General features: G+C 43.8%; 1 protein-coding gene and 1 long non-coding RNA gene across 8 annotated transcripts in view; one reads left to right on the top strand and one right to left on the bottom strand.

Moving 5' to 3' along the window:
• The window catches only part of LOC310765590 (uncharacterized protein), an 84500-nt gene that overhangs the window by 3454 nt on the left and 54734 nt on the right, over positions 1-26312 (top strand). For 5 of the 7 annotated variants that reach the window (XR_014549644.1, XR_014549645.1, XR_014549646.1 and 2 more), the window contains 2 exons: positions 1346-1454; positions 2050-2402. Coding sequence is in view for 1 of the 7 variants with exons in the window: in XM_083620793.1 (XP_083476919.1) it covers positions 1346-1454; positions 2050-2182 (242 nt within the window). In the remaining 6 variants the exon portion in view is untranslated. Of the gene's footprint in view, positions 1-453; positions 660-1345; positions 1455-2049; positions 2403-26312 lie in introns of those variants that run through there. The other 2 variants (XR_014549648.1, XM_083620793.1) reach the window with 2 other exon arrangements.
• LOC310765611 overlaps positions 1-26312 on the bottom strand; it is a 377156-nt gene that overhangs the window by 335525 nt on the left and 15319 nt on the right. The gene's annotated exons all lie outside the window — the stretch shown is intronic.

Here is a 26312-nt window from a genome sequence, read left to right as displayed (position 1 = left end):
AGCTCTCTGTAGTGTGTCAATCTTCAATTGTGCACAGCGGAGGGAAAGGAATCTCTGTGTGTGCTGCTGCTGGTGTTTCTTTTATAGCTGTTATTCTCGTAGTGCAGCCTCAGCCTTCTGCCTTCAGGAGGGTGAGAAACGCAGCTGAAAACTGAAGAGAATGCGTGGAAATTGCATGTGTCATTATTTTTTCATGATTGAAATTATTATCTGTATCGTGTAAGTAGTTTGGGATGTTGTTGGTGTTGGTGGGTGTCTATATACATTTAAAAAAAGAAGAAGCAGTTATTCTTTCTAGGTCTTTGTAATGATCTGGTATTAAAGCAGGAGCTGGTCCTGAAGGAGGAAATCTGGCAAGAATAAACGCAAACATCTTGTGTGAATGTCACTTGCAATCTGATATACAAGCTGGTCAGTTACAGAGCTCTCTAGCTAGACAGATGCCTTACAATGAGTCTTGGTGCGAGGAAGAGTGCAGCACCCACCCACACCCAGTCTTCTAGCGGCGCTTCTTTGTATTTTGCAGCCAAGGCGGAACAAAACCATCCCAAACTTACTGTGCGCTGGGATTTTTTTAAAAAATATTTTTATTTTATTCTGTTTGCTCCTTTAGAGGAAACCGAATCCTAAACCCTTATCCTCAGGGGCAACCGCTGCAGGTTCGACAAACAAAGACCTCCTTTACCGCCCCCACTCTGGCTCTTGATTGTAGAGTGTTCATTCACACGTTGTGTCTGACAATACCAGCATTGCAGGATGAGAAAACTTTTTTTTGTAAAAAAGAAATGTGAATGGACAAATGTACATAGGGACGGAGTGAGAAGGGGAGAGACAGGGGAACTCGGTTAAGCGCTTTCACTTTGGAGACATGCTGGCCAGACCGTAAGGCGTAGAGAGTATCCCTAGGATGTGCTATCACGCGTTTATCAGGCGATCTCAAAAACGCTGCTTTAAGAAAACGTCAAGCCCTCGCCACTGAGACCCAGCTCTTTAGGGGCACGCGGGAAAGAAAACGGATGGTTTCTATTTTATCTTATATTACTGCGCTCGGAAGGGACTTTTAGCCTTAGGTTATACAGCATGCGAGAGGCCTGGAGCGGAGAGGCACTTGCTTCTCTCCGACAGCTCCGGGGGCGCCTTCTAGCAGCTGGCAACGGCGGAGAGAGTATGTTTTTTGTTTATTTTCCCCCGCGAGCCGGGACCTCTCCAAGCGCCTCGCTGAAATTCTCCCGGGCGTGCGCGGTTTTCTTGATCAGATTTCCACCCATGCGCTCTTTCTCACCTTGCTAGTCTAAGCAAACAGCTCGGTAAGACTTGTGTGCTTAACTGTGCGTCTCTTCTCCAGAAATCGCGTCGGCTGCCATGAAGAGCCGTTCAGCGCAACCCCAGGGAGAACTCGAGAGAGGGGAAAGGATGGCAGACAAGCCCAGAAGAAGCAGCTGGAAGCTGGCCAGGTAACGCTGGGCGGACGGAGCAATGAATGCATGCAGGGATGGATGGATGGATGGATAGACGGAGCAGTGAATGCGTATAACGGTGCTTTGGAGAGGTGCATGCGGCCGGCTTCCTGGGTGCACAGTCTTTGCATGCAGCTGATGCGTCTGTAACGCGCGCCTACGTCTTTTATGCGGATAGACGGTCTGTGGGGTTTGATATGAACATGTGTGTGTGTGTTGTGTGACACGCAAGCAGGCTGGATTGTCAGCTCGGTTATTTATGTTTGCTGACGGGGTATCCAAGCACGTCTGGGGCATTCGTGGACGGGGGCTGTGCAGCGCCCAGATGGACCCGGATCAGCCCCGTCCGCGCGTCGCGTGGGAATAGGGCTGCCTCCTCCGAGGGGCCACGCATCTGAACGTGGCGTGGCAAGGCTCGTGTCTTGATGTGGCCGCATGCTTACGAGGTGCATGCGTGTGTGTGTGTGTGCCTGTGGCCCTCGCCTGCCTGCCTGCGCCTTTGGACCTGGGCATCTGCCCTGCTGCCAATTGCTCTCGGGAGTTGCCCTCGCTCCAGTCCTTCATGGCTGCCTCTTCTCCTTTGCCTTGCCAGGGCCCCGGAGTCCAGCAGCCCTGCGTGGATTTGGGATCATCGCTCGCTGGGCGACTCTCTCTTGGATTCTCCTCCTGCTCCTCCTCCCGTTCCTCTGGGCCACCGGACGTACAGTTGTGGATTTATTGTCGCGGTGCGTGCAGTTCCAGCCTCCTCTTCGCCTCCTCCACCACCGGCGCCAGCACCACCACCGGCTTTCTGACTCTCTTCGGTGACGGGTATTCTTGGGTGGATAATACGGATTACGTTGTTATTGCTTAAGAATACGCGTAGTCGAGGAGAGTACTCGCGGCAGGCGGGTGGGCAGCGACCACCCACCCCGGTTGGCTCCTTAAACGGCTCTAGTTGCCAAGGTAGCGCATCATTTTTTAAACATATATATTTAAATAATAATCATTATTTCATTTTGCTCTCGTACTTCCCTTTTCTCTTACCTCGCAATCTCCGGCTGCACCAGACCTCTCCACCCCTTCAACCGGGGCGGGGTTGCCTCACTGCAGCTTCCCACTCGGATACTGCGGAGATGGGAGGCAGGGAGGGAGGGGGGCGTCTGTGGAGTCCTGGAGTCTGCGCTCGGGCTCCGGACGTCCTCTTGCTTAATGCGGATTATTGACTCCCCCACTTTGTTACTTCTGATCCACTCCCAACCGGAGTGGAATTGGTCCGCCCGGGTGCCAGACGCGCAAGCGGGGATTCTGATCCGCCTTAAGCCATTGGGAGGGTGGAGCCGGGGCACGTATGGATGCAAGGAAGGGGTGGTGAGGTTGGGGTTATGGCGGCGGTGGTTTGTCAGGATGGAAAGAAGTGGCTTTGTGTGTTTGCCCAAAGGTGGAGTTGGGAGTAAATCTCAAGGAGGACTAGCGGATTGGGTGTTCAAATACAATTTGTACATTGGTATCCAGCTTTGCTTCCCGCTTTTGCCTGGCCCGGTTCTATTGCGTTTTTGGACAAGGGCTGCGTGCTCGGTGGGAAGAAAACAAAACCTGAGGGAGTAGCGACAGGTTTAATTCGGTTTAGCCCTGGACGCTTGGTTTCTCGCTCCAGGGAGGTGGGGTAGGAGTGTCACCCGTTCCTTCTCTCTTGTCTCTTGCGATGCGGTCCTAAACACGTTGACTCGGATGTCAACCCCATTGGCTTTAACGCGTGTTTACTGAGAAGCAAATCCGACCTTATTCAGCAGGCCAACTGGCAGCCAACTGTGCACAGAGGGACAGCCTTAGTCTCTAGCGATCCTAATGCATGGGATTACAGCTCGATCTTTGAACTGTTTTCTTGGAAGTCTGGCCGAGATCCTAGACTCGAAAGAGCCCTTTAAAACCGGCATAGGATCCGATTGCGCATCTCACTGAGTTCTGTATGTGTATAAAACTGCAGCCTTAGAGAGTTGCTTCAATCCTTGCTACTAGCTACCTTGGTCAGCTCCACGGAACAGGGATGAAGAAGACCCAAGCTTTCCACAATAGCAATTATATATATATAGTGTCATTTTTATACACTTCACGCGCGCACAATCCGGAGTTTCAGTTTATTTAGGATAGTAGGGTGCGCAACATTGCGGCATTTTGATCGAGAAGTCCTCCCGCAGTGCCTCTGTGTAGACAGGCCGGGGCAGAGATTCTTTTGGACTTCCCACGCCCTGGTTCTGTAGGAAGGTTGCGGTGACCCTAACGAGTGCCCGACTGATGCAATAGGGAGCCGCTTCCCGCAGGCCTAAGGCGGGGTGTATATCTCTCTCTCTATATATAATAATTACAATTATTATTATTACTTTGCACCCAAGGCCGAGGCAGTAGAGAGAAATTTTCCCAAAGTAGGGCATGTGGCCTCCCCTATTGTAAAAGAGGAGGATCTGGGTCCATCGCTTTCCTGCAGGAAAAATAGGAAGCAGAGTCTGGGACGAGCTACCACACCCTGAGTTAGCATTTTACCACCCACCCACCCTCCACTAGCGACTACCATTTTAAATCACAGCTCTGGACTCGCTTCTCTTATTACGCGGGAGAGGAACGTGATTATCTAACCAGAGAGAGATACAGACTTGAAGAAAGAGCGCCTGCTCTCCTTTCAGTTCTATGGTCAAAATACAATCCAGTCCCTAGTGATGTCCGTTTGGTCTCCCTCTCTTTTGACGTAACTTATCTTGTGGGGATGACGATTCCCCCATAAGTAATTCGGGGGAGTCCAATTTGGGAGAGGGAGTAATTAGTCCAGAGCAATAGGAATATGCCCTGGTGTGGTTGAGAAAGTGGGGGTTGTTTATTTGTTCCAGATCCCTTTGTCCGCAATTCTTCGCCCCAGCAGCTATTAAATTTAACTCGTGGTCTGGCAATAGAAAACATACTACGTAGTATGGTGGTTGTGCCAGTGTGGAGAGGCTTAAGTGGCACATTCACCTCTGGGTTCAATCCTGTCCCTTGCTTGCTTCCCACATCCGATCCATAATTTGCTGGTTGTCCTCTCATTGTGGGACAACCAAGTGGAGTAGAGCAACGCTGTCGAAGGGACTCTTCGTCTAAGTTCTTTCCGAGCCACACTAGAGCTCTTGCTGCGCTCTTCCTTTCCTCCCCGGTTCCAAGTAGCCCGTCTCTCTCTACCGCCTGGGTAAATTGCCCTTCTTTCGCAGTCAGTTGTTACTACTGCCCGAAGGCTGCCTTGTCCAAAGCAAACCCCATTGGTGGTGGGGGAGGGGGATATGTAATAAAACCAGGCGACAGCAAGAACGCCCCTCCTCCTTCTCCTCTGACCCTTGGGATTCAACGGACGACTGACCCCATTCTAGAAGACTAGCCTAGCCGGGTTTGGCTTTTGCAGCCCAAATACACCAGAGTCTGAGAGCATCCTGAGCACTCATTCGGCTGCAATCCTAACCCGGTTTGCCAGGGAGTAAACCCCACTGAATTAAACAGGACTTTGAGTAGCCGTGGTTTTAGGATTACAGCCCGGGACGTTGATGGTGGCCCGTCGTTAGATACGTGGTGCCTTAGATGTGTGTTTGTGTGTGAGCAAAGAGAGAGGACGGGGATGGGCTAAAAGGTCGATCAGTGAGAAACGACCAGGATAAACTTCACAAAAGGATGTCTCTGTCCAAACGTTTTAGTTACTACTGCTAGTATGGGCCTCCTTTCTCATCGTTTCTTGCAGCGAAAGCTGCTAGGATTCCTTCTGCATATTTTTTTTAAAATCTGTTGTATAATTGCTTAATTCACTCCTCTCTTCTTTATTTGCCCACCTGATCCTTGTGGGGGCATGGGAGGGCAGCCGCTGTTTATTATAGGCACCCCATCCGCTTGGAGAAATGATTGGTGGATTTTTGAACTCGCTGATCTGTGTGTGGCAGAGGCTAAGCCAAGGCCCTTCTCCTAAGTCGTCGATTCCTCTGGTCAGTGGTCCATATGTGTGGGTTGTTGGGAGATAGTGATGGTTCCATAAGTGTGTAGACGGCCCCTTAAGGGTCAATATTAGCAAAGCAAAACAAATCCCTGCCCCGAAGAATACACATTCCTTTTGTCAGGAGTCAGGGAGGAAACACCCGGGTTTTGAAATCGTGAGTGATGGGGAAGAACTGCTTCCATCTTAACAGCATTCTTCTTCCCCATTCCTGGCCACACCCAAGTTTCCATTCGGCTGTGCCGCATTAGAACAGGAAAAGGAGAAGGAAATTTCTGGATGGGGTGCGCAAAAGAAAAAAGCACCAGCATTGCTTTCAACAGCATGATTTGTTTTTTACAGTGCGGGGGCGAAAATAAAGAGGTTGGTAGGATTTAGGAGATCTTTGTTCTTCTCTAATTAAAAATAATAATAATTCACAAAAGCCCTTTAAAAATCCTGCCCACATGACGAAAGGGGTCAAAGGCGTAACGGAGTTAATCCAAGAAATGGTTAGGTGAAATTCAAAGCGCGTACAAGAATCAGAAAAGTGAGAGTACTCGAAATTTCCAATTTCCCTGCCGAATGTTGGAGCTGCCGAACATTCCAGCAACAAGGGTGGAGTTGGAGAGGGGAGCGTGGAAGGGGCAAGGCCTCCAATGGGGACTGGCGCTTTCTCTTTCCAGTGGCGCCCCATTTGGCGAGAGTCCCTCCTATTGCTTAGAGACGCCTTCTTCAATAGGGCGGCTCTTCCCAAATCGTGTGTGTGCGCTCGTGTGTTCTCCTTTCCTCTTCTCCCCTATATTGATCTTACATCTTGATTGATTGAACGACATCCTGCTTATTAACCCCCAGGTCCACGCAGTGGCAACGTATTCAAAAAGCGCAATTGAAATGTCTGCTAGGCGATTCACACCAAGCAATGGGCGTAAAAGCAGCAGCAACAAACTTGAGTGTCACACCGAAAAAACCTGACGATTGCGTTTTGGTGGCTTAGAATTCAAAAGCCTGCACAAAAACACACAGAGATAGATTTTTATTTTTTTAAAAAGAAGTAAAAGCATGGTCGCCTTGTGGAACACAGTAAATTAGGCAGCCTTGGAGCAACAATTCGTTATTTTCCATTTGTCAGTCCAGAAGCCCAGAGTTATCCTTTATTAGGGTGGCAGGTGAGGAGCGAGGAAGGATGTTAGAGTTTCCAAATTCAGATGGGGGAAAGCTTTCAACTGTTCACGCTGGGCAGCTATGTAGGGTACATACTTAAAAAGCAATGTAGTGACTCTGGAAAAAGAAGGTGTTGGGTGTGTCTTTCTCCTATTTTTTCCTATCCCCAAAGATTTCCGGTCATAATTAAGTCATGGCCATTAGTATAGATGGCTTCTTAAGAGGATTAGACAAATTCATGGATATGGCTGTTAGTCATCATAGCTAAGGGCCACTTCACAATGATGTTATTCCTGCATGGAGATAATTGTGCAGAGGAAAGCGGGCAGAGAAACAAGATCATGTTTGCAAAGTGCAGAGCCAATGTTTATCGTAAGAGTTCATTTTAGCATAAGAGCAGATTATGGAGGGATATCTCGGGGAAGATGTGTGTAAAGTCCCACTGAGAATGGAACCTCCAGAGCCAAAAGCAGTCTACCTCTGGCTAACTGATGGGGCACAGTGGAGCAAACAAGAGGCGAACGCTATTGCCATCATAACCAGTTTGTGAGCCTTCCAGCGGCTTGCTGCTGTCAAAGACAGAATGCTGGACTAGATGGGCCTTTGGTAGTTTATTTAGGAATTGTTGATTTAAAATATATATACCTCACTTCAGTTGCAGAGAATCATGAGGTGACTAACAGACAGACAGACAAACAAACAAAAGAACACCAACAAATAAGATTATTATTATTATTGCTGCTGCTGTTGTTACTACTGCCGGTGGCATTATTTATATATTACAACTGTTATATCAAGGTCCCTGTGCTCAAGATGTTTCCAATCTAAATCCTGACAGTGGTGGAGACATTAATGAGAAAGGAAGGAGAAGAGAGACAGAGACAAAAAAACAAGCAAAACACGAGCAAGGGAGAAATCTGAGCAGATGCACTTAGACCTGCACTTAGGCTTGGCTACAGCTGGAAAGCACTGAACTCATTCAGCGTTGTGATAAACCGACATACAAAGTAATGTATATAAAATACAGTCGGAGATTCTGCTTTGTTAGACTGTTGCCGTAAGCACTTAGTTATCTCAGTCTGAAAGCCAGATGTGCTTATTCTCCAAATCAAATTTTCGTGTTCCGTTTAATTCACTTTCTCCAGCTGGAGTTCTTTGAGCAGGAAGGATCAGCACATATATTATGTGGGAAGAGGGAATGTAGACCACACCCTGAACAGCCCAGTAGCCAGGCAATGGTGGATGCTGAGATGGAGAATTTGTAGCCCTGTTAGCAGGGCCTCGTATTGGGACACAGTACCCACCTCTCCCCTTAAGCTCTGCAAGAGACTTCCCTCATTCTAGCATGAAAGCGGAGCATCTCTTTTGGACTTTTGTTCCACATGTATGTCAGCGGCGCACTTTTATACTACTAAAGGGAGCTGGTTATTCGTTTGATTTAAATGTCTCTTAAACGTGCTTCACCAAGTGATTCTAAGGCAGTTTACCAAGGCGTGGTTGGAATGATTCGGACAACATAAACAATGCAATATTGAAACCAACGAGCATGCATAAGAATACAGAGCAATATTCGAGGCAAATAGAAATAAACTAAAGGGCAGAGTAAAGGGTATTTTTCAAGTGCACCCAAGGAGAGAAAGGTCAGTGCTGGCATAAGAGAGCCCAGCAGTGGCTTCTTGTGGCTGCAGTTATAGCTCACATAAACGACATGAAATAATTCCAGTCCAAATTAGGTTAGGACAAAACCTTTAGTAGAACAACCAAAATTTCATAAAATAGGGTGCAAGCTTTCGCTACACTCAGTGCATACCTAATGAAGGGTGGGCCAAATTGCATTTCATTTTTTGGGGAGGGGGACCCAGTAGTAGCCATGTTAGCCTCTTCCATCATCATTTCAAAGAGATTCTTTACCCGAAGAATTTCATTTCTCCCCAGGTTTCTGTAGCCAGATCTGTCTTCTTCCCTAAAATACATTTTTAACAACCTAACGATGTTCCTGAACATGATTTTTCCTCTTCCCTCTTCTCCCCCATCAGAAAGAATGTGGTAGAAAAGGAAACATTGCTTGTATATTTTTGAAGATAAATTTATATTTCCTTTATGAATCCTATTATGATTGTGTCAGCCTTTTTGCATTTAACTCTTATTCATTTTAATGTTATTCTTGTCAGAATCATTTAAAACTCTAAGATATATATTTAAAAAATCAAAGCTTTCTTTTACGGTTTAAGAAGCTCGTTGGCAATGTTAACCCAGATCAGTGTCCTATAGTGCAATCCTATGTATGCTTACTCAGAAGTAAATCCTGCGGAATTCAGTGTAGTTTGCCCCCTGGTAAATGGGGTTAGGTTTGCAGGCTTTAAGTTCCATGGCACTGCCTGTTAGCTAAGTACAGGTAGCAGCCTAAAATCCTCAGTCAGTAGGAGAACAACATAGCAAATGGGAGGCTGAAGAGAAAATGAGTCAGGATCTGAAAGATTCTTATTTGTATTACAAGCCTCTGTACACATCCTCTTTCTGGTGTCAAAAACACTACCTGGGTATCAAGTTCAACACAAAAATGAGACGGAATATACAATAATTATTTGCTTTATGGTGTCGCTGTGTATCTTGTGGGGTTGAAGTGTTTCAGCCATTAGTATATAAGTTAGGTAAACATCTATTTAAACTTGTATTTCTATGGTTTCCTTGTTTAATATGATTAGCTGGTGGAATGAATATATATATATATATATATATATATATATATATATATATATATATATATAAAATGTCTTAATGATAGGGGCTGATGCATTTTTAATGCCTGTACTCTTTGTGCTCTTTTGTTGTCATCTAAATTAACATTTTGATGACCATGGGTTTCTTTCTCCCTTCATCTAGCATTTTAGAGATTGCTGCATTGTGGGGCTAATAATAGCCGATGTATATGGCCTTCTTCAGAAATATATAATGTTGACAAATGCTAGATGGTGCAAAAGCAGCTAGAATTACATTCCCAGTGGCCTTGTATAATATATACCCTTAGCAAATGGCCTAGCTGCTTCTGGGATCTGGCATCCAGATACAATTTTAAGGAAACAGCAAGGTTCATAGAATCCTAGAAATACAAGGAGCCTGAAAAGCCTTTGTAATCATTTCCACCCCCACCCCCTGCAAGGGTATGAAAGGCGTTTATGATTTATAATATCTCATTGTTCCTTACAACAACCCTGTAAGGCAGGTTAGAAAGAGGCGTAAGTCAGCTGCTGATAGGTGAGTGAGGAACTGACTCCCCTCAGTGCCCTTGTCTAGTAGTAGTAGTAGTAATAATAATAATAATTTATTATTTATTATTTATATGCTGCCCATCTGACTGGGTTGCCTCAGCCACTCTCAGCAGCTCCCAACAGAATATTAAAAACACAACAAAACATCATACATTAAAAACTTCCCTATACAGAGCTGCCTTCAGATGTCTTCTAAAAATCAGATAGTTGTTTATTTCCTTGACATCTGATGGGAGGGTGTTCCACAGGGCGGGCGCCACTACCGAGAAGGTTCCCTGTAGCTTCACATCTCCCAGTGAGGGAACCACTAGAAGGCCCTCGGAGCTGGACCTCAGTGTGCGGGCTGAACGATGGCAGTGGAGATGCTCATTCAGGTATATAGGGCTGAGGCTGTTTAGGGCTTTAAAGGTCAGTGTTGCATTTGCTCATGCCCAGAGCCCAGCATGGTGTGTGTGTGTTTAATGAGGTGGGAGTTAAGAGCCTAGAGGAGGGACACCACACTGTGAAACAGCAAAAACCGAAACACAAGTAGTCTAATGGGTTGCACTAAAAGTTAATTATGTAACTCTAATTCTTAAAAACTAAAAATAAATGCTAGATGCAGGGCAGACATTTAAGCGAATATTTGTATGGCCCAGAACATTGGAAGCAGGGATTAGTAAGGGCATGTGTACCCTATGATCTGCATTGGGGAGATATTTACTTCACTCCTATGATTAATGGAAACTAAGCATTCAAAGAGGGACGCGGGTGGCGCTGTGGGTTAAACCACAGAGCCTGGGACCACAGAAGGTCGGCGGTTTGAATTCCCGCAACGGGGTGAGCTTCCGTTGTTTGGTCCCAGCTCCTGCCAACCTAGCAGTTTGAAAGCATGTCAAAGTGCAAGTAGATAAATAGTTACCAATCGGGCAGGAAGGCAAACGGCGTTTCCGTGTGCTGCTCTGGTTCGCCAGAAGTGGCTTAGTCATGCTGGCCACATGACCCAGAAGCTGTACACCAGCTCCCTCGGCCAATAAAGCGAGATGAGCGCCGCAACTCCAGAGTTGGTCACGACTGGACCTAATGGTCAGGGATCCCTTTACCTTTAAGCGTTCAAAGAAGGGGCTGGTATATCCCATAGGAAGCTGTGTCCCAGCATCTTCCACAAGGCTGCAGGCAAACTTCTCTACCTCCCCGAATCGAGGCTGGAGCTTCTGTGGCTAAATAGAAACAAACACACACATTTGTGTGGAAATCTACTTGCCTGTACCTACCCACCTCTAGAGAGCAGCCTGTTATCAACCAAGTAATAATATTGGAGAACAAGGGAAGCCAGGGAGTCCCATGCCAGAGCACTCTATCAAGCAAACAGACATTTAATAAAACCTGCAAGAGCAGCAAGCTCCACACACTGCAAAGTGAAAAATCCTGTCCTACTGAGGATGCCACGTACTCTGAGCTGGGCACAAATTGCTCCCCCAATTTATCATGTTGAAAGTGTTCAACAAGTGTTGGTGCTAACCTTGAGAACCCTAAATGGCCTCGGCCCAGTATACCTGAAGGGGCGTCTGCACCCCCATCGTTCAGCCTAGACACTGAGATCCAGCTACGAGGGCCTCACTGCGAGAAGTGAGGTTACAGGAAACTAGGCAGAGGGCCTTCTTGGTAGTGGTGCCTTCCCTGCACAACACCCTCCCTTCAGATGTCAAGGAGATAAAGAATTGCACATCTTTTAGAAGACATCTGAAGGCAGCCCTGTGTAGGGAAGTTTTTAATGTTTGATGTTTTATTGTGTTTTTAATATCCTGTTGGGAGCTGCCCTGTGTGGCTGCGGCAACCCAGTCAGATGGGCAGAATAATAATAATAATAATAATAATAATAATAATAATAATAATAGCATTTAGTTGTCCTGAGCCTGAAAGCTGAGTATGCATCTCTCCATCATCACCACCATGTCATCCATTTATGTCAAGGTTAATGAACCTCCATATGTTGTTGGTTCTCCAACTCCCATTATCCCCTCCCAGCATGGCCGATGATGAGAGTCTTAAGTCCTACAACATTTGAAGGGACAAATATTCCGTAAGCTTGATCAATATTTTCTCTTCAGACGCGTGCCTAGGTGTTGGAAACCCCACCCCCTCCAGTGGGTTCAGGCTCTGGGGTAGGGCACACATACAAAAAAATCACCTATCAGACTAAGGAGTGTGTGACATATATTTGTGTCGCAACACACCACTGTTGTTGTGGCAATATCAAACACAGGAGAAGCTTCCCGTCCTTTTCACATTGCAGCACAAATGTGTGCAAATGCATTCTTCCTCCTCACCTCGTCCGCACTGGGGACAATTTGATTACTTGGGTCAAGTAAAATGTAGTAATTTCTAATGTGGTTATTGCGGAAAAGTAATTTTTTTTCCTGCAAGGGGCTGTGGGGCACCGATACATCTCCTAGCCAAGGGCACAATGGACCCTAAGTACACCTCTGTCTATCAAACAGCTTAGGATGCTAGGTGGAGTACTTATTCTACTGAAACAAACCTGTAAAGTAAGGTATGGACGATTAGTTCATAGCTGAGTTCCAGGTCTACTCAGTGAATCTTGCCCATTGGTTCGTGGGCTACTCCAACAGAAAATACAGTGGTACCTCTGGTTACATACTTAATTTGTCCTGGAGGTCCGTTCTTAACCTGAAACTGTTCTTAACCTGAAGCACCAATTTAGCTAATGGGGCCTCCCGCTGCTGCCGTGCCACCGCCGCACGATTTCTGTTCTCATCCTGAAGCAAAGTTCTTAACCTGAAGCACGATTTCTGGGTTAGCGGAGTCTGTAGCCTGAAGCATATGTAACCTGAAGCATATGTAACCTGAAGTGTATGTAACCCGAGGTACCACTGTAATTCAGAATGGTCAGATACAGTGGAAGCATTCTTAGATCATTTTAGCAGGAATGGTCCCATAGAAATCAAGGGGTTTAGAGTAAAATGAATTGAAAGACGTCATGATTAGTGAATGAGGCCCCAATTTTGCAACTTGTTTAAGATAGTGATAAAATAAAGGATTGTTTCTTCCCAGTACAGCATTTCCCTATAAAAACCCTAATGTATATATATTTGTTTCACAGAAAAATAAAATTGAATATATAGCCAGAAGAGTACACCTTTCCTTTTAAGCAATCTATAGTTTTGGTTGCTATATTTAAACATGGCAAAGTATTACATCATCATAATTACTCTTATGCCTGAAATTTTCGTTATAACTACTCATTTTTTAAAAAATAAAATCAAAAGCCAAGATTTCACACAAGTCTGGACATTTAACTAAAACTGAGAGTTTTAAAAAATCATTCCACTGATTTATGTGTCCTCTTTTGTTACCACATGCATTTTTTGATGCTTTGATAAGCATATCTCTAGCCATGCGACCCTATACTTGCCTGCTTAGATCCAGTGAGTTCAGTGGGGCTTACTCCCAGGTAAGTGAGTGTAGAATGGCAACCTTAAACTGAAATCTTATGTTTACTGTCTTGGGCGTAAGCCCAATTGAACACAATGGGTTTACTTTTGAGTAAGCATGCATAGCATCACATTGCACTTTAAATAAGTACTATTAAATATATATTTATGGGTCAATAAAAAATATGGTGTAAATCAATGGTTGACGGAAAAGTACGTGTTTAATTAGTTGCATGGAATTTCACCCCCTCCCCAAATATGTGTGTATGCATATCACATAGACACAACCTACATACATGAATAGCTTTAAACACCAGTGTGGTTATAGTGACGTCACTCTAATGATGCACATTTGCACAATTGCAGAAAATTCCTACATATAATTATGGCCTTCCTTATCTAATATCCGCTAAGTACATATGCTACTCATTGCTGAAGCCTTAGTTCCTGCCAGCGCTAAGCAGTTCTGTCTAAACATTGTGTGTGCCCTGACCTCACATACACACAATATATGATTCTCCCCTCAAGAAGGCTTCACATTACTCTTTCTCTAAAGTTTCAGGTGTTTAAGTCTTGGCAATCCTGTTTAAACTGCATGGCCATAAAGGAAGCCATTGTGCGGGAAGAATTTCCAGGCATAAATTGCTCTCTGTAAGGAAACTAGACCCAATTTCTCAGTGTAATCCAAGAAAAGAAAATGTTCCGGCTAGGTCTTCTCATTAGGAGGACAGGCCACATAATGTGGGAGGGATGCCTGGCCCTTCAGATGTTGCTGAACTGCAAATCCCATCATCCCTAGCTGCAGGACATTCTTGATGGGGCTGATGGGAATTGAAGTTCAGCAACATCTGGAGGGCCACATATCTGGGCTCCACGTACGTGTTCTGGCCTTAAAGTTCTTCCTCTACTCTTCAGTATGATTGGCAGTTCAAAATGAAACCTAAAGTATTTGCCTTTAAGGTGTGCTAGCCTCACTAGCGTCAATGGGATAAAACAATCTTAAGTCAAATTCTGTTGGTTTAGCCACCCTCTATCAGTGGTGGAGTGGCACTGTGGGTTAAACCACAGAGCCTAGGACTTGCCGATCAGAAGGTCGGCAGTTCAAATCCCTGTGACAGGGTGAGCTCCCGTTGCTCAGTCCCTGCTCCTGCCAACCTAGCAGTTCGAAAGCACGTCAAAGTGCAAGTAGATAAATAGGTACCACTCCAGCGGGAAGGTAAACGGCATTTCCGTGCGCTGCTTTGGATCGCCAGAAGCGGCTTAGTCATGCTGGCCACATGACTAAGCTGTACGCCGGCTCCCTCGGCCAATAAAGCGAGATGAGCGCCGCAACCCCAGAGTGGGTTACGACTGGACCTAATGGTCAGGGGTCCCTTTACCTTTATCAGTGGTGGACTGCAATGCGAGTGCAATTTTTAAAAAGAACCATATTTAGGAAATATATTAAAGAGCATATTGCTCCTGGCTCTTTACACTTAACTTCTGTTTTTGCAGTCTTGATTTAGGCACAGTTCTCACTGACCTCAGCAAAGGCTGCAAGATCAGACCATAATCGGTATTCAATAGCCTACACACGTTGAGTGCAGATTTGTCATAAACAACAGCTTGTATATGCAGCTTAGCAATACAGCTTTGGCACAGAAGCCGTGTTTTCCTTGGGGGCCAATCCAGCTTCCCTTCTACATCCAGCAACACTTCCCATTGATTTCGAAAGGGATTTTAGTTTGCACCAAATGTTCATGTGCAGATTTTGTATCAAAACCATTCCTGTAATAAACTTCTCATGTTCCTGATGCTGGCAAAGCTTTTATTTAGAAAAAAAGGAACAGAAACCAACTCCTTGCACATTTGCATTGTTTACTGTGCTGCAAGAAAAAATAGCAAAGAAACTTACAATGAGCACGCATCAATCCGCACCTTTGCATTTTTAAAGGCTGCATGCATGTCCTTTATTATAACATAGTGGCTGCAAATCAGTGTACATTTTTTTGAGAGTAAACTCCACTAAATTTAGTGGGACTAGTTTCCGCGTCAGTATGTCTAAGATTAGGTTCTACATTGTAAAACCAAGCGAAATATTAGAATGACACCAATGTGCTCTTTTAATTTATATATTGACCCTCGTATGTCCACCAAAACAAATTCAAATATTTAAATGCATGAGTACCAACAAGATCAATCTTAGTACAAAGAATGCGTGTATCCGCAAGTCTGTGAAGTAATTGTTTCATTACTTAACCATCCTTCAGTACTGCTAGCTTTGAATACAGATAAGAACTGTTCAAAGAATCCTTGAGAACTAGAATTGTAAACACAATATTCAAAATAGCCTGGAATTAGAGACACTGAGAGCTGTTGCTAACTACCAGGATATATTTGAAACTCAATTATGGAAGGACCGCTATATTTCGATCACCACACATTTCTGAATTCAGCATGCATTCCATATGTTCCCAGCAAAGCTTTTCCATATATGTAAGCCTTTAGTTGTTGTGATGCTTCCCAGGCCTTTCAAAGAAATGTCTCTGCACAGGTAATTTCTTTTTAGATGTATACTTAAGATTAAAATGTTCAGCCTGAGTTCAATAAAAGGGTGTATCATATAGGTATGTTCGGTGGGGAGCCAACATTGGCCACATCTCCCTTGCTAAATGTATACAGTACTCACCAGCAAACCCAAGTTTCTCCTTTGGTATGAGTTTGTCCCATGTTCAAAATCAGTTATCCATATTAATGCAGTAGAAGAAATTATGGGAAATTGCACTTTACAGAGTAATGTATGAAAAATAGTTCTCTCAGATGACCTGTAAGACAGAGTACAGATAGCTCAGGATAATGTTCTTGGAAGGCTCAGGGAGGACACCAGTCAGAAAGCTGGTTAAGAACTTCTGTTTGTCTTAAACAAGAACATAAAAGTAACAGGGAACACCTGACTCCACCCAACTATAGCTAAGTCCAGAGCCACCTAGTGACTAAGCTGTATAATGACACTATCCACCACCTTCGCCAACCTTTTGTTTAAATAAACAATACAGTAAATCAGCACCGCTGAAATATCTGGTAATTCAGGGGTTCAGCCACTCATCTCTAAATTCTGGAGGTTTCTGAATATCTTGGCTGGACTGAGCAATGATCTGAGTAGTAGCATTGCTGTTAGTCTTGAAAGATGGCTCAGGTAGCATCTCAATAGATTAATTTGGGGTTTCGGGTACTTCTTTTTTTAAAAAAAATAATATTTATTACTTTTAAACCTTACAAAAAGGAGAAAAGAAAAGAAAAAAAGCAAAAGCAAAAGAAAGAAAAAACAATACAGTACAATATATAAACAATACACAACACAACATTAACACATTAAACAAAACAAGAGCAAAAACAATTCAAAAAACACACATCATACCATCTCAATGCCCTATCTTTCATTCCCTTGTTTCATCGACCTCTCACCTCCCTTTTTGTATTCCATTTCTATTAATTATTTCAGCAAATCCTTTCCATCTTTCTCTATTTTCTGTCATATGGTTATCTTAACATATTTTAACCTTATTTTCCATTAATACTATAATACTTATTTATGTTTAATTCCTTATAACATTTCTACTAAAGCCATATAATTCCATTCCAACATTTTTCTAACACTCATTAATTTTACATTATTTCCATATATAGACTTTAAACTTTTTCCAATATTCTTCCACCGTCTCTTCTCCCTGGTCTCGGATTCTGCCAGTCCTTTCCGTCAATTCCATATAGTCCATCAACCTGGTGATCTTCTGTCCGAGGCTCTTAACTCTTTTCCAAGTCCCTTCTGCAAGTCTTCTTCATATTTATACATGCACTTTACTTTGTCTTCTCCTGATCTTGTTCTTATTTTCCTTCCTTTGATGCTGAAGAGTAGATCTCAGGGAAATTCCCACCTAGCAATGTTTTTATTCCTTCTCGACAAGTCAGCCAAATCTCCATAGTTAAAACTAAGATTCAAAAGATATTTCAGGACGTATTTCAAAGTTCCTCCAAATCTGGCGGTCCCCACAACTCCACTCTCCTCCTGACCCAAGTCCAGGTCCCAAAGGTCAGTAAATCCCTGCATGAAGGGATCTATCCAACTTTCCTTCTCCAGTCCAAGCGGGGCTCCAATCCTCAAAATCTGACTTTCTCTAAATTCAATCATAAAAAGCATCAACTTATAGTCATCAAATTGCATCTGTAAGGCTGGGGCTCTCTCCCTCTCCACTTGTGCTACTTTAGGTTCAACAACAACAACTTTCTCCCCCGCCTTCTCCACAATTTGCCATATCAAAGTAGATCCCTGTATCGATTCCTGAATAGTTTCTGTATTAATATTCACTTTTTGTCCCAAATTAGTCACTTTTTGTTCCAAGTTATCAATTTTTATAGTCATCGCATCCGTCTTCTTATGGAGCTGTTCCAGTGAATCATTTATCTTACATAATGCAACCACTAAGGCTTCTTCTGTCAACATTCTTAACGCTCCAAGGTCAATCCCAGATTCTCACAGTTTTTTATCTTGCAGCTGGAAATTCCCCCAGCTCAGCTCATGTAACAATTTCAAAGGCTTCCTCTAGGGGGAAACAATTTCTATTTGTTTCAATCCTTTTAAGCACAGTTAAGCAATAAAGTTAGTTTCAATTTTCAGTTACTTTTACTCCTTTTTAAACGCAGAAGGAGACAATGGAAACAATGTATTTCTCTTATTTAACTAGCTGTCAACAAATTTTCTATTCACAGTCAATGAGCATTTCCAAAACGTCAGTCTTACTAGCAGCCCGTTTCCAGGTTCAGAGCGGTGGTAATTTGACTTTCTTCACTCTCTCCTGCAGGCTTACACGTTCCAAAATTTCCCCCCTCTTCTCCTGCTTCCAAGGGGGGTTTGATGATTTTAGCCGATGGAAGTTTAATCCTTTACGGAAGGCTTTCCAAGACTTTAGCTTGCAGACTCTTTGCTTCAGTCTATTTACAAAAGGGGAAGGCGGACTTCCTGTTTGAAACCTCCCCGTTTCGGTGCCAAATTAAGACGTTTAGAAATCCAATTTTCCGTTCTACTCACGGGTAGTTGTTTTAATATCAAATTGTCCACAGGAAAAAGTCAGCGTTCTCCGGCAACAGCAATGCGGCTTCACTCTGTGAAAGAAGCAGTCAATTCGAAGCACCACGCCACTCACCCCACGTCGCTCCGGATCCCCGAAACTGGGTTTCCCCGCGAGTAGGGGAGGTGCAAAAGGTGCCAGCCGAATCCCACGTTCACAGGCTTCTCCCGCCTGTGATTTTTTGTGGGTCCCTGCCTTCGCCGTGGCGGCCAGACCCTAATTTCCACGAAGCAAATTCCTCCCAATCAGAGGAATTCAGCCATTACCGGAGGCGCTAACCCAGAAGTCCTCGGGGGGTTTCAGGTACTTCTTGGGCATTTGGCAACTGCACCTTTTTTGGAATAGGAAACTGTCAGATTCTTTTAAGCATTCCACATGTGGGCGCAAGAAACAGGGTATTTCATTTGTTCTGTGTACAGTAGCCGGAGTTTGCCATCAGATTTGACAAAGACTCTTCCTTCTGACTCTAAATGTGGTTGTTCTCATTCATAACCACTCCTAAATTAGAAAAATGAAGTTGTGACAGTCCCCAGATCCTTCTCTGTGGCTGAAATTGGTGGTCAGATTTTTCTCCTTATTGACAATTCTTCTGTGCTTTATCCAGTAGCCACCAGTGGTGCTGACCTGCACCTTAAAACTGCAATATACGGGTGATTGTCTAGAGATTTGATTTGCAGTCTGTACTGTTTCCTCTGCCTCACCATTTGCTTGACAGTAGCAGGGGATAGTGGTAATATGATTAAAGGTGTAAGATGTATGGAACGACTAGGATTCTGTATGGCAGACTGGACTGCAGTGTTGGTCACATGCATCATGTGAACAGTTGTGCAACATTGCTGTGACAGGTAATATCAGGCACAGGAAGCATCTCTGGACATATAAAACTGTGGTCCATGACAATTGTGTCAATCTCTCAATCCATACAGGTCAGCCACTAGCCTTTTCCAAAGTCTATTGGATAAGGATATTGTGATAATGGTTCTTCCCATGGTGCTGACCTAATTCTTCTGCAGTATTCACAGGATAAGATTTTCCTTGTTGTGTCATTTCTATCACCAGACCACCAGACTGTCTACTTGGCTTACTTGTAGCATTTGATTAGACCTAGATGGTCTGTTATTTCTTTCCTGATAATTTATGGTGTAACAATACAGTTCCTTTTTGTTGTTAGGCCTGTCAGTTCACTCAGTTGTCCATAGTCAGCACAGTTTCTAGTAATCTCTGAAACACTGAGAAGCCTATCCTCATCTGATGTCATGTGAGACTTCTTGAAGGTCTGAAACTACATCAATGGCTACTTGTATCTGATTAAGCCTGTTTTCAGATGTTGATAAAGAGGTGGGCACCACACGTTCACCTAACTTGTAAGCATCTACTTGAATTGTGAGGTTTTATGGTAGGATGTCTGCTATGAACCCTTCTCTGGGTTTGCTTTTGTCCCATCCTGCATGGGTAGTGTTCTAAATACTCTATTTCATCTTTATGAATAACATGCTTCTCATTTACCTTGAGTCCAGATTCATGGATCCTTTTCAAGCCAATGGTCAACATTTTGTCATGCTTCTCACTGGTGTGCCATGAATTAAGATGTCAGTCAAGAAGACAATTACTCCTTTTACGTCTCTGAGGAGTTCTGTCATCTTCCTTTGAAAGAATCTTGAAGCACTTTTGATTCCAAATGGCAGGCATTGAAAGCAAAGTCTCCCAGAGGGTGTGATAAACATAGTCAATTTAGCACTCTGGTTTGTCAAAGGAAAAGATTTGGAAAATCTTACCACTTTTGAGAAAAGACCGGTTGGAAGTGCTCCCCCCCCCCCACTACAACTTCATTACTTTTTAAAAGATCTACACAGATTTACATTCCCCTCATTTCTTGATGTCTGGAACCATTGGTAAATGATGTAAAGTTGGTAATTTCTTTAATGATGTCATGTTTGTTCATCCTTCCCACCTCCACACACCTTATGGAATAAGGAAATGGGGATGCCGTGGGTTGCTTTTCTGCAGGATTACCTCTTAGTAGACCAGAGGTTTTCAACCATTTTGGGTCCACGGCTCCCTTGACCAACTACATTCTTTCTGCGGCACTCCTGGAGGGCAAAGGAGCCCAGTTATGTCACCCCTTACCTGCAGAGCCGGCAGCCCCTCACCCCTTTTCAAACACCCTCTCTTGTGGAGTGTTCCCTCAGCCTCCTCTCCTCTCCCCTCTCTTGGGAGTCCCCTGCAAAGCCACTGCTGCTGCCCCTGGTCTCTGAGCCACTGCCACCCCAAAAAGAGGTGCCTCCTTGCAGTGCCTGGGAAGCACCCCCTGGCCAGCCCCAGAGGCACCATTCACCTGCAACAAACAGCCATTCAAGCCTTTGGGAAGCAGAGACCTGAGAGGGCATCAGAGAAGGGAGGGAAGGAAAGAGGGTCAGAGGCCTGTGTTGCCGGCAGCACCCTTGACCATCATTCAAGGCACCCCAGGGTGTCACGGCGCACTGGTTGAAAACCACTGTAGTAGACCATTATCTCCAAACTTCAGTCTTGGAACTTCTCCATAACTGATGCTATTATCCAGCTTAGGAGCTTGTAGCACATATACAGTGAACAAAAACTGCTCCTGAGCCGACTTTGAAATAAATAGTTAACTTTATTCTCTAAGGAGGGACAATGTCTTCATAAAATGTGGTACCTAAATTGTTGTCTGCCTCTGTTGTTTTGCTTTCGGGGCAATCTGGATATGACACATGATAGCAAAATGTCTGCTTTGAATATCACCTGGAAGAAACTTAGGAAGCTGCCTTAAAGCAGCTCAAACCAATGGTCCATCTAGTACAGTTTTGCCTACAGTGATTGGCTGTGGCGATTCATGGTTTCAGACAGAGAGATGTTACTTAGAGATGCTGAGGATTGAACCTGAGACCTTCTAGCTGCAAAAGTGATGCTGTACCACTGAACTACGGCACTGCAGTGTGCTCCTTGAGCCAGACAAAGCCTTCTAATCGATGAGTCTTTCTACATCTTCTGCATGCAGTCTGAAAGGGTAGGACTTTTTGCTGCAGGATGCTTTAAAAATGTATGGACTTCTTTTTAAAGGCTTCCTTCTCTGTGGCTTCTGTCAGGACTATCCTTTTCAAAATGGCTGCTATGATGGTTTCTGGTGTTTTGTGGAGCACAGGTTAGTTACCTCTTCCCAGTCGCTCACAAGTTTTCTGTGTTCCCTGGTCTGGGCTTTGATCAACTCAGACTGCCTTGCTTTCTCTTATTCTCTATGACTTTGTGAAGGGCTTCCACTCTTTCAGAAAGGACTCTGAAGAATTCCAAGTACAAATCTCTTTTCATCAGCCAGCTCACAGAATTCACCCTGTTCATAATTCATGCACAGCCCTAACAAACGACTCAGCAGTTTCTCCTGCCTACTAAGCTCTTTGGTTAGGATGGTTGCATAGGTATTGCCAAAAGAGAGGAGATGCACCATCAAAAGAGGGAACACAGATCTGCCTAACAATTGGCATATGCTAATAATATATATATGATGTCCAAGGACTGTCAGTTGAGGGGCTCCTTAATGGCCCTTGCTCTCCCTTCTTAGGATTCTTTATCTTTAAACTAGATTTGGATCAGACAGCTTTCCGAAAAGAGGACTCCTCCCCAACAGACCTTCAAGTAGAAGACTGTCACCTTAAAGTAGGACACATCTCAAAACACATTCCTTTTGGGGGTCAGATGAGCATTCATCTTGGCCAGACCATACTCACCATTGTGTGTATGGACCTCTTCAGCGAAGGTTAAGAATTCATAAACATCATTGGCTTCTTACCCCATGGCATAAAGCAGTGGTTCTCAACCTGTGGGTTCCCAGATGTTGTTGGACTACAACTCCCATCATCCCTGAGCTCTGGCCTTGCTAGCTAGGGGTGATGGGAGTTGTAGTTCAACAACATCTGGGGACCTACAGGTTGAGAAAGGCTGGCATAAAGGAATGAATGTACCGGCACAATTCCTTCCCCTTGTAAAGCTTTCAAGCTCAGTGGAAGCAACCAGATCTTGCTTTTGATTTAGGCGACACTGTCGGATTATTAAAGCTGTTGGTTCCTAGGGCAGAGAACTCTACAATTTTCTTCCTTTCATTGAAAATCTGTGGGTTTAAAACTTTAAAGCATGAAACTGCATGGCACTCAGACAGCTAGACATAATAGCAACACAAAACTCCGGACTCCACCAAGATACAACAAAGCCGAGTGCCACATAGTGTTTTAAACTATATAATGATGCTGTCCACATGATGATGTGCAAATGCTGCTAGGTTTGCTTCCATTTGGGAGGTGGGGTTTAAGGGTTTAAACTGAAGACTTCTCTGAAGAGAAGAGTTTTGGGGAAGTGTCTGTAGGAAAAGAGAGTGGAGGCCCCACCATGTTGGTGTTTGGAGGATTTCAGGCATAATTGTCAGCAAGGGAGAAAGGTAATTAAGAGAGCAGGACACTTTTGAGTGCCTAACGGTTGCTGCTAAGGTCATAGGGACCTAATATGATTGTGTATATGAAGTCCAATAAAAGGGAGAAAGCTCATAGTCGCTGAGAACTAAGCAAGAAATTTGCTTCCAGGATCAGGAATTGAGTTGTTAAAAGTCTCCAATTAAAGGAGACACTGTGGGTGGGTACAGAAAACCATAAATGCAGCCGAGGGCGGGGTGCAGATAGTGGTTTAAAGAAACTCCATAAGGCTACATCTATATCACCAAGTTCTAATGAGCATAAAATAAAATAAAATGCATCAATGAGTTAATCATAAATTTTGCTGCTAGTTTAACTGCAGCTTGCTCGTTCTTAGAGAGTATTGGAGTGGGAGGATCTGTAGGATGGCTTTAAAGTGGGGAAGTCAGATTTCCAATGGGAACAATGCTCCCGGCTGCTGAAAAGTGAGCGCAATCTAGTAGGTAGATTTTCTCCCCATGAAAACCTGTATATTACACACACACACACACACACACACACTATTTGGGAAAAAATTAGTACAGTCAATCAGCTAAGAAACATGGAGGAAAAGAGCAAGAGTCCTATAAAAGAGAGATATCTAATTTTGGAGACACCCCCCCCCCCCGGTACAATATCTTTCCATGAGATCAAAATGACTCGGCTATTTCTGATATTTTGTGCCATTAGAGAGAGAGAAACCAGGTTCATATTGAGCTTTGAAAAAGGGGGAGAGAATTATTTCACAGTGAATCTCTCTCAGGCAGACTGTACAAAACCATTTCCATCTTCTGTATCTGCTCCAAAACTAATTGGCAGCAAATGTTTATTTGCCACCCTCCCCACCGCCACTCCACTCTGTATTAATTTATTTCTCTCTCTCTAAAAAGAAAATGCAACATACACTAGTTAAGAGTTGATCTGGCGTAACTATTGAAATCCTGTAACTGTGTTTCCTCTGTGTATTGAAAAGATGCTGATTCATGATCTCCCTTGGTAAATTTAGCCATCCTTTTAGCAAGATTTAAAAAATAATATTCACAGAATTTGTTCACCCTGTTGAGGCCAAATCAAGCCCATAGAAGTAGGGGGGGGGGAATCTATATTGCCGTTTGACGAGGGAAATGGACTTTTCTAGTGGGAAATACAATAATGTATAGAGCCAAATGGAATTTAAATGGACAGTCTGTCCATAAAATCCACAGATGGAGAGCACAGCATTGCATCATGTATGAATGTTTGCATAGAAAATGTAGAATTTCAGTGACTCATTTTACATTAACAGAGAGTAATGTCTTTATAAGGACCACATCTTCCTTTCTCTTTCCTTTTTTTATCAAGATAGTTCCTTGGTGGAAAATCTGTATTTCAAAAATGCATTACTGACATTACATTAGAGGAAGAGGGCTTAAAAAAAGAAAAAAAGAAAAGTTGAATGTCAGCAGATAAGCGCACTGTAACTAGCCAGTGTTTCAAATAATGCATCATATTTTGGAATCTAAAATGGTAATGTAGCCTAATTATATTTTAAAGGAAAATGAATGATCACAGAATTATACTAAGCACATGTAGCAGCAGTATGATGTCCTTAGCTACAATGTGGAACAAGCTTTCTTTAAATCTAAAATTATACAGTTTAGCACCTGCTGTTTTATTCAGGTGTTGGCTGTTACACACTGTTTTGTCCACAGCAATAGTAGTCAATGAGAGCCCACAAAGGGATTGGAGGAGCGTTTCTCTATCTTTTGTTCTTGTTATTTATGGAGGGGGAAAAAATCCTTTTGGCCAATTGATTCCTTATGATATGCACAGTGAGGCTAAGAAGGATTTTATTCTCTTTGCTCTTAACCTTAGAAAATACCCAAGTACTAAATTTCCTTTGTTGTCTTAAAAAGCATGCTGGATTTTGTAAAAGGGTTTTCTTCTCGCTTCACAGTTGCATTATGGCTTTAGCTGAGTTTAAAATCTTTCTCCTGGACCATTTTTGGGGAGATTAGAATTAAATATGTGTTAGCAAATGGGGGAAGGGTGGTTTGACTGACATATAAAACCTTGCCCAACTCTCGCCTCCAATATACTGTTCATTCCTACGATGCTTGAAATTACCAGTGGATATTTGGGACACGGGTGGTGCTGTGGGTTAAACCACAGAGCCTAGGACTTGTCAATCAGAAGGTCGGTGGTTCAAATCCCCACGACGGGGTGAGGTCCCGTTGCTCGGTACCCTGCTCCTGCCAACCTAGCAGTTCGAAAGCACATCAAAGGGCAAGTAGATAAATAGGTACCACTCCAGTGGGAAGGTAAACGGCGTTTCCGTGCACTGCTCTGGTTTGCCAGAAGCAGCTTAGTCATGCTGGCTGCATGACCCGGAAGCTGTACGCTGGCTCCCTCGGCCAATAAAGCGAGATGAGTGCCGCAACCCCAGATTCGGCTACAACTGGACCTAATGGTCAGGGGTCCCTTTACCCTTTACCTTTATGCAGAGATTGAACTAGTTCACAGGTAACATGAGTGTTTGGGTTCCTGGAGAGATCACAGCCACTTTGCTTCTCCTCTGGTCTTACTTCTGCTGTGCTGCCGTCAGTTAAACCATGGTTTGTCTTTGTATGTTGTCTGAACACATTGCCATAGTTTGTCTCACTCTGTGACCAAGGTTTGCCCTTGCATTTATAGCTCTATTGGAGACAAACCATGAGCTTGGGTTAGGACTATACACTAAGAGAAACCATGGCTTCGTTCACATCAGCACAGGAGGACTCAGACTCAGGGAGAAGCACAGCAGCCATGATTTCTTCTCTGGGAATCCTCATACCCATACGTTTACATTATGTCATATTGTGGCATCGTGTTACATGCAAATCAATTCATAGTGCAAATGGAAAGTACAGAAGTCATATGTATTTGGAGGTGGGGGCTAATACGATATTGGGGAGATAGGAGATCAGTGAGAGAGGTATCAAGAGAACCTTGATTCCCATTGCCCTTGCCAATCATCCAAATTAAAATGTATACATAAAGTCTGGCATTTCCAGTGCATAAGCAAAAACGAAACACCGCTTGTCATCACCATTTTAGGCCCTTGGTTCTCAAACCAGGAGGCGGACTACACGGCAGTTGATCGAAACACATTGGTGACATTTCCTGGTCTACTTTTCATGCATAATTTTGATTGATCAAGGAGAGAAAGCTGTGATAGGCATTCTCCAAACCAGTGAAGGGTAAGTGAGCATGTGGGCAAACCACAGGGGAGGCAATCCTTCCAGCCCATGAGCTTTCCAATGAATCTTCTTACCCATTGTTAAACTGGGAGGGGTGTCTGCAACTCCTAAGTGGGGGATTGCTTGCGAAGAGGTTTAAGTAACTTTTCTTTTTAGATTTAGGCAGGTTTCCCATGGCAGACATGGATGCTTCTAGGTATCATTTACAAAGTACATCATTTAGAAACTGGAAACAAAGATTACTCAGTTGGGT

This window comes from Podarcis filfolensis, assembly GCF_964270895.1.
Source record: "Podarcis filfolensis genome assembly, chromosome: 6".
NCBI classification, from domain to species: Eukaryota; Metazoa; Chordata; class Lepidosauria; order Squamata; family Lacertidae; genus Podarcis; species Podarcis filfolensis.
The sequence above is the reverse complement of the archived record's forward strand: the minus strand, read 5'-3'. Positions and strand labels throughout refer to the sequence as shown.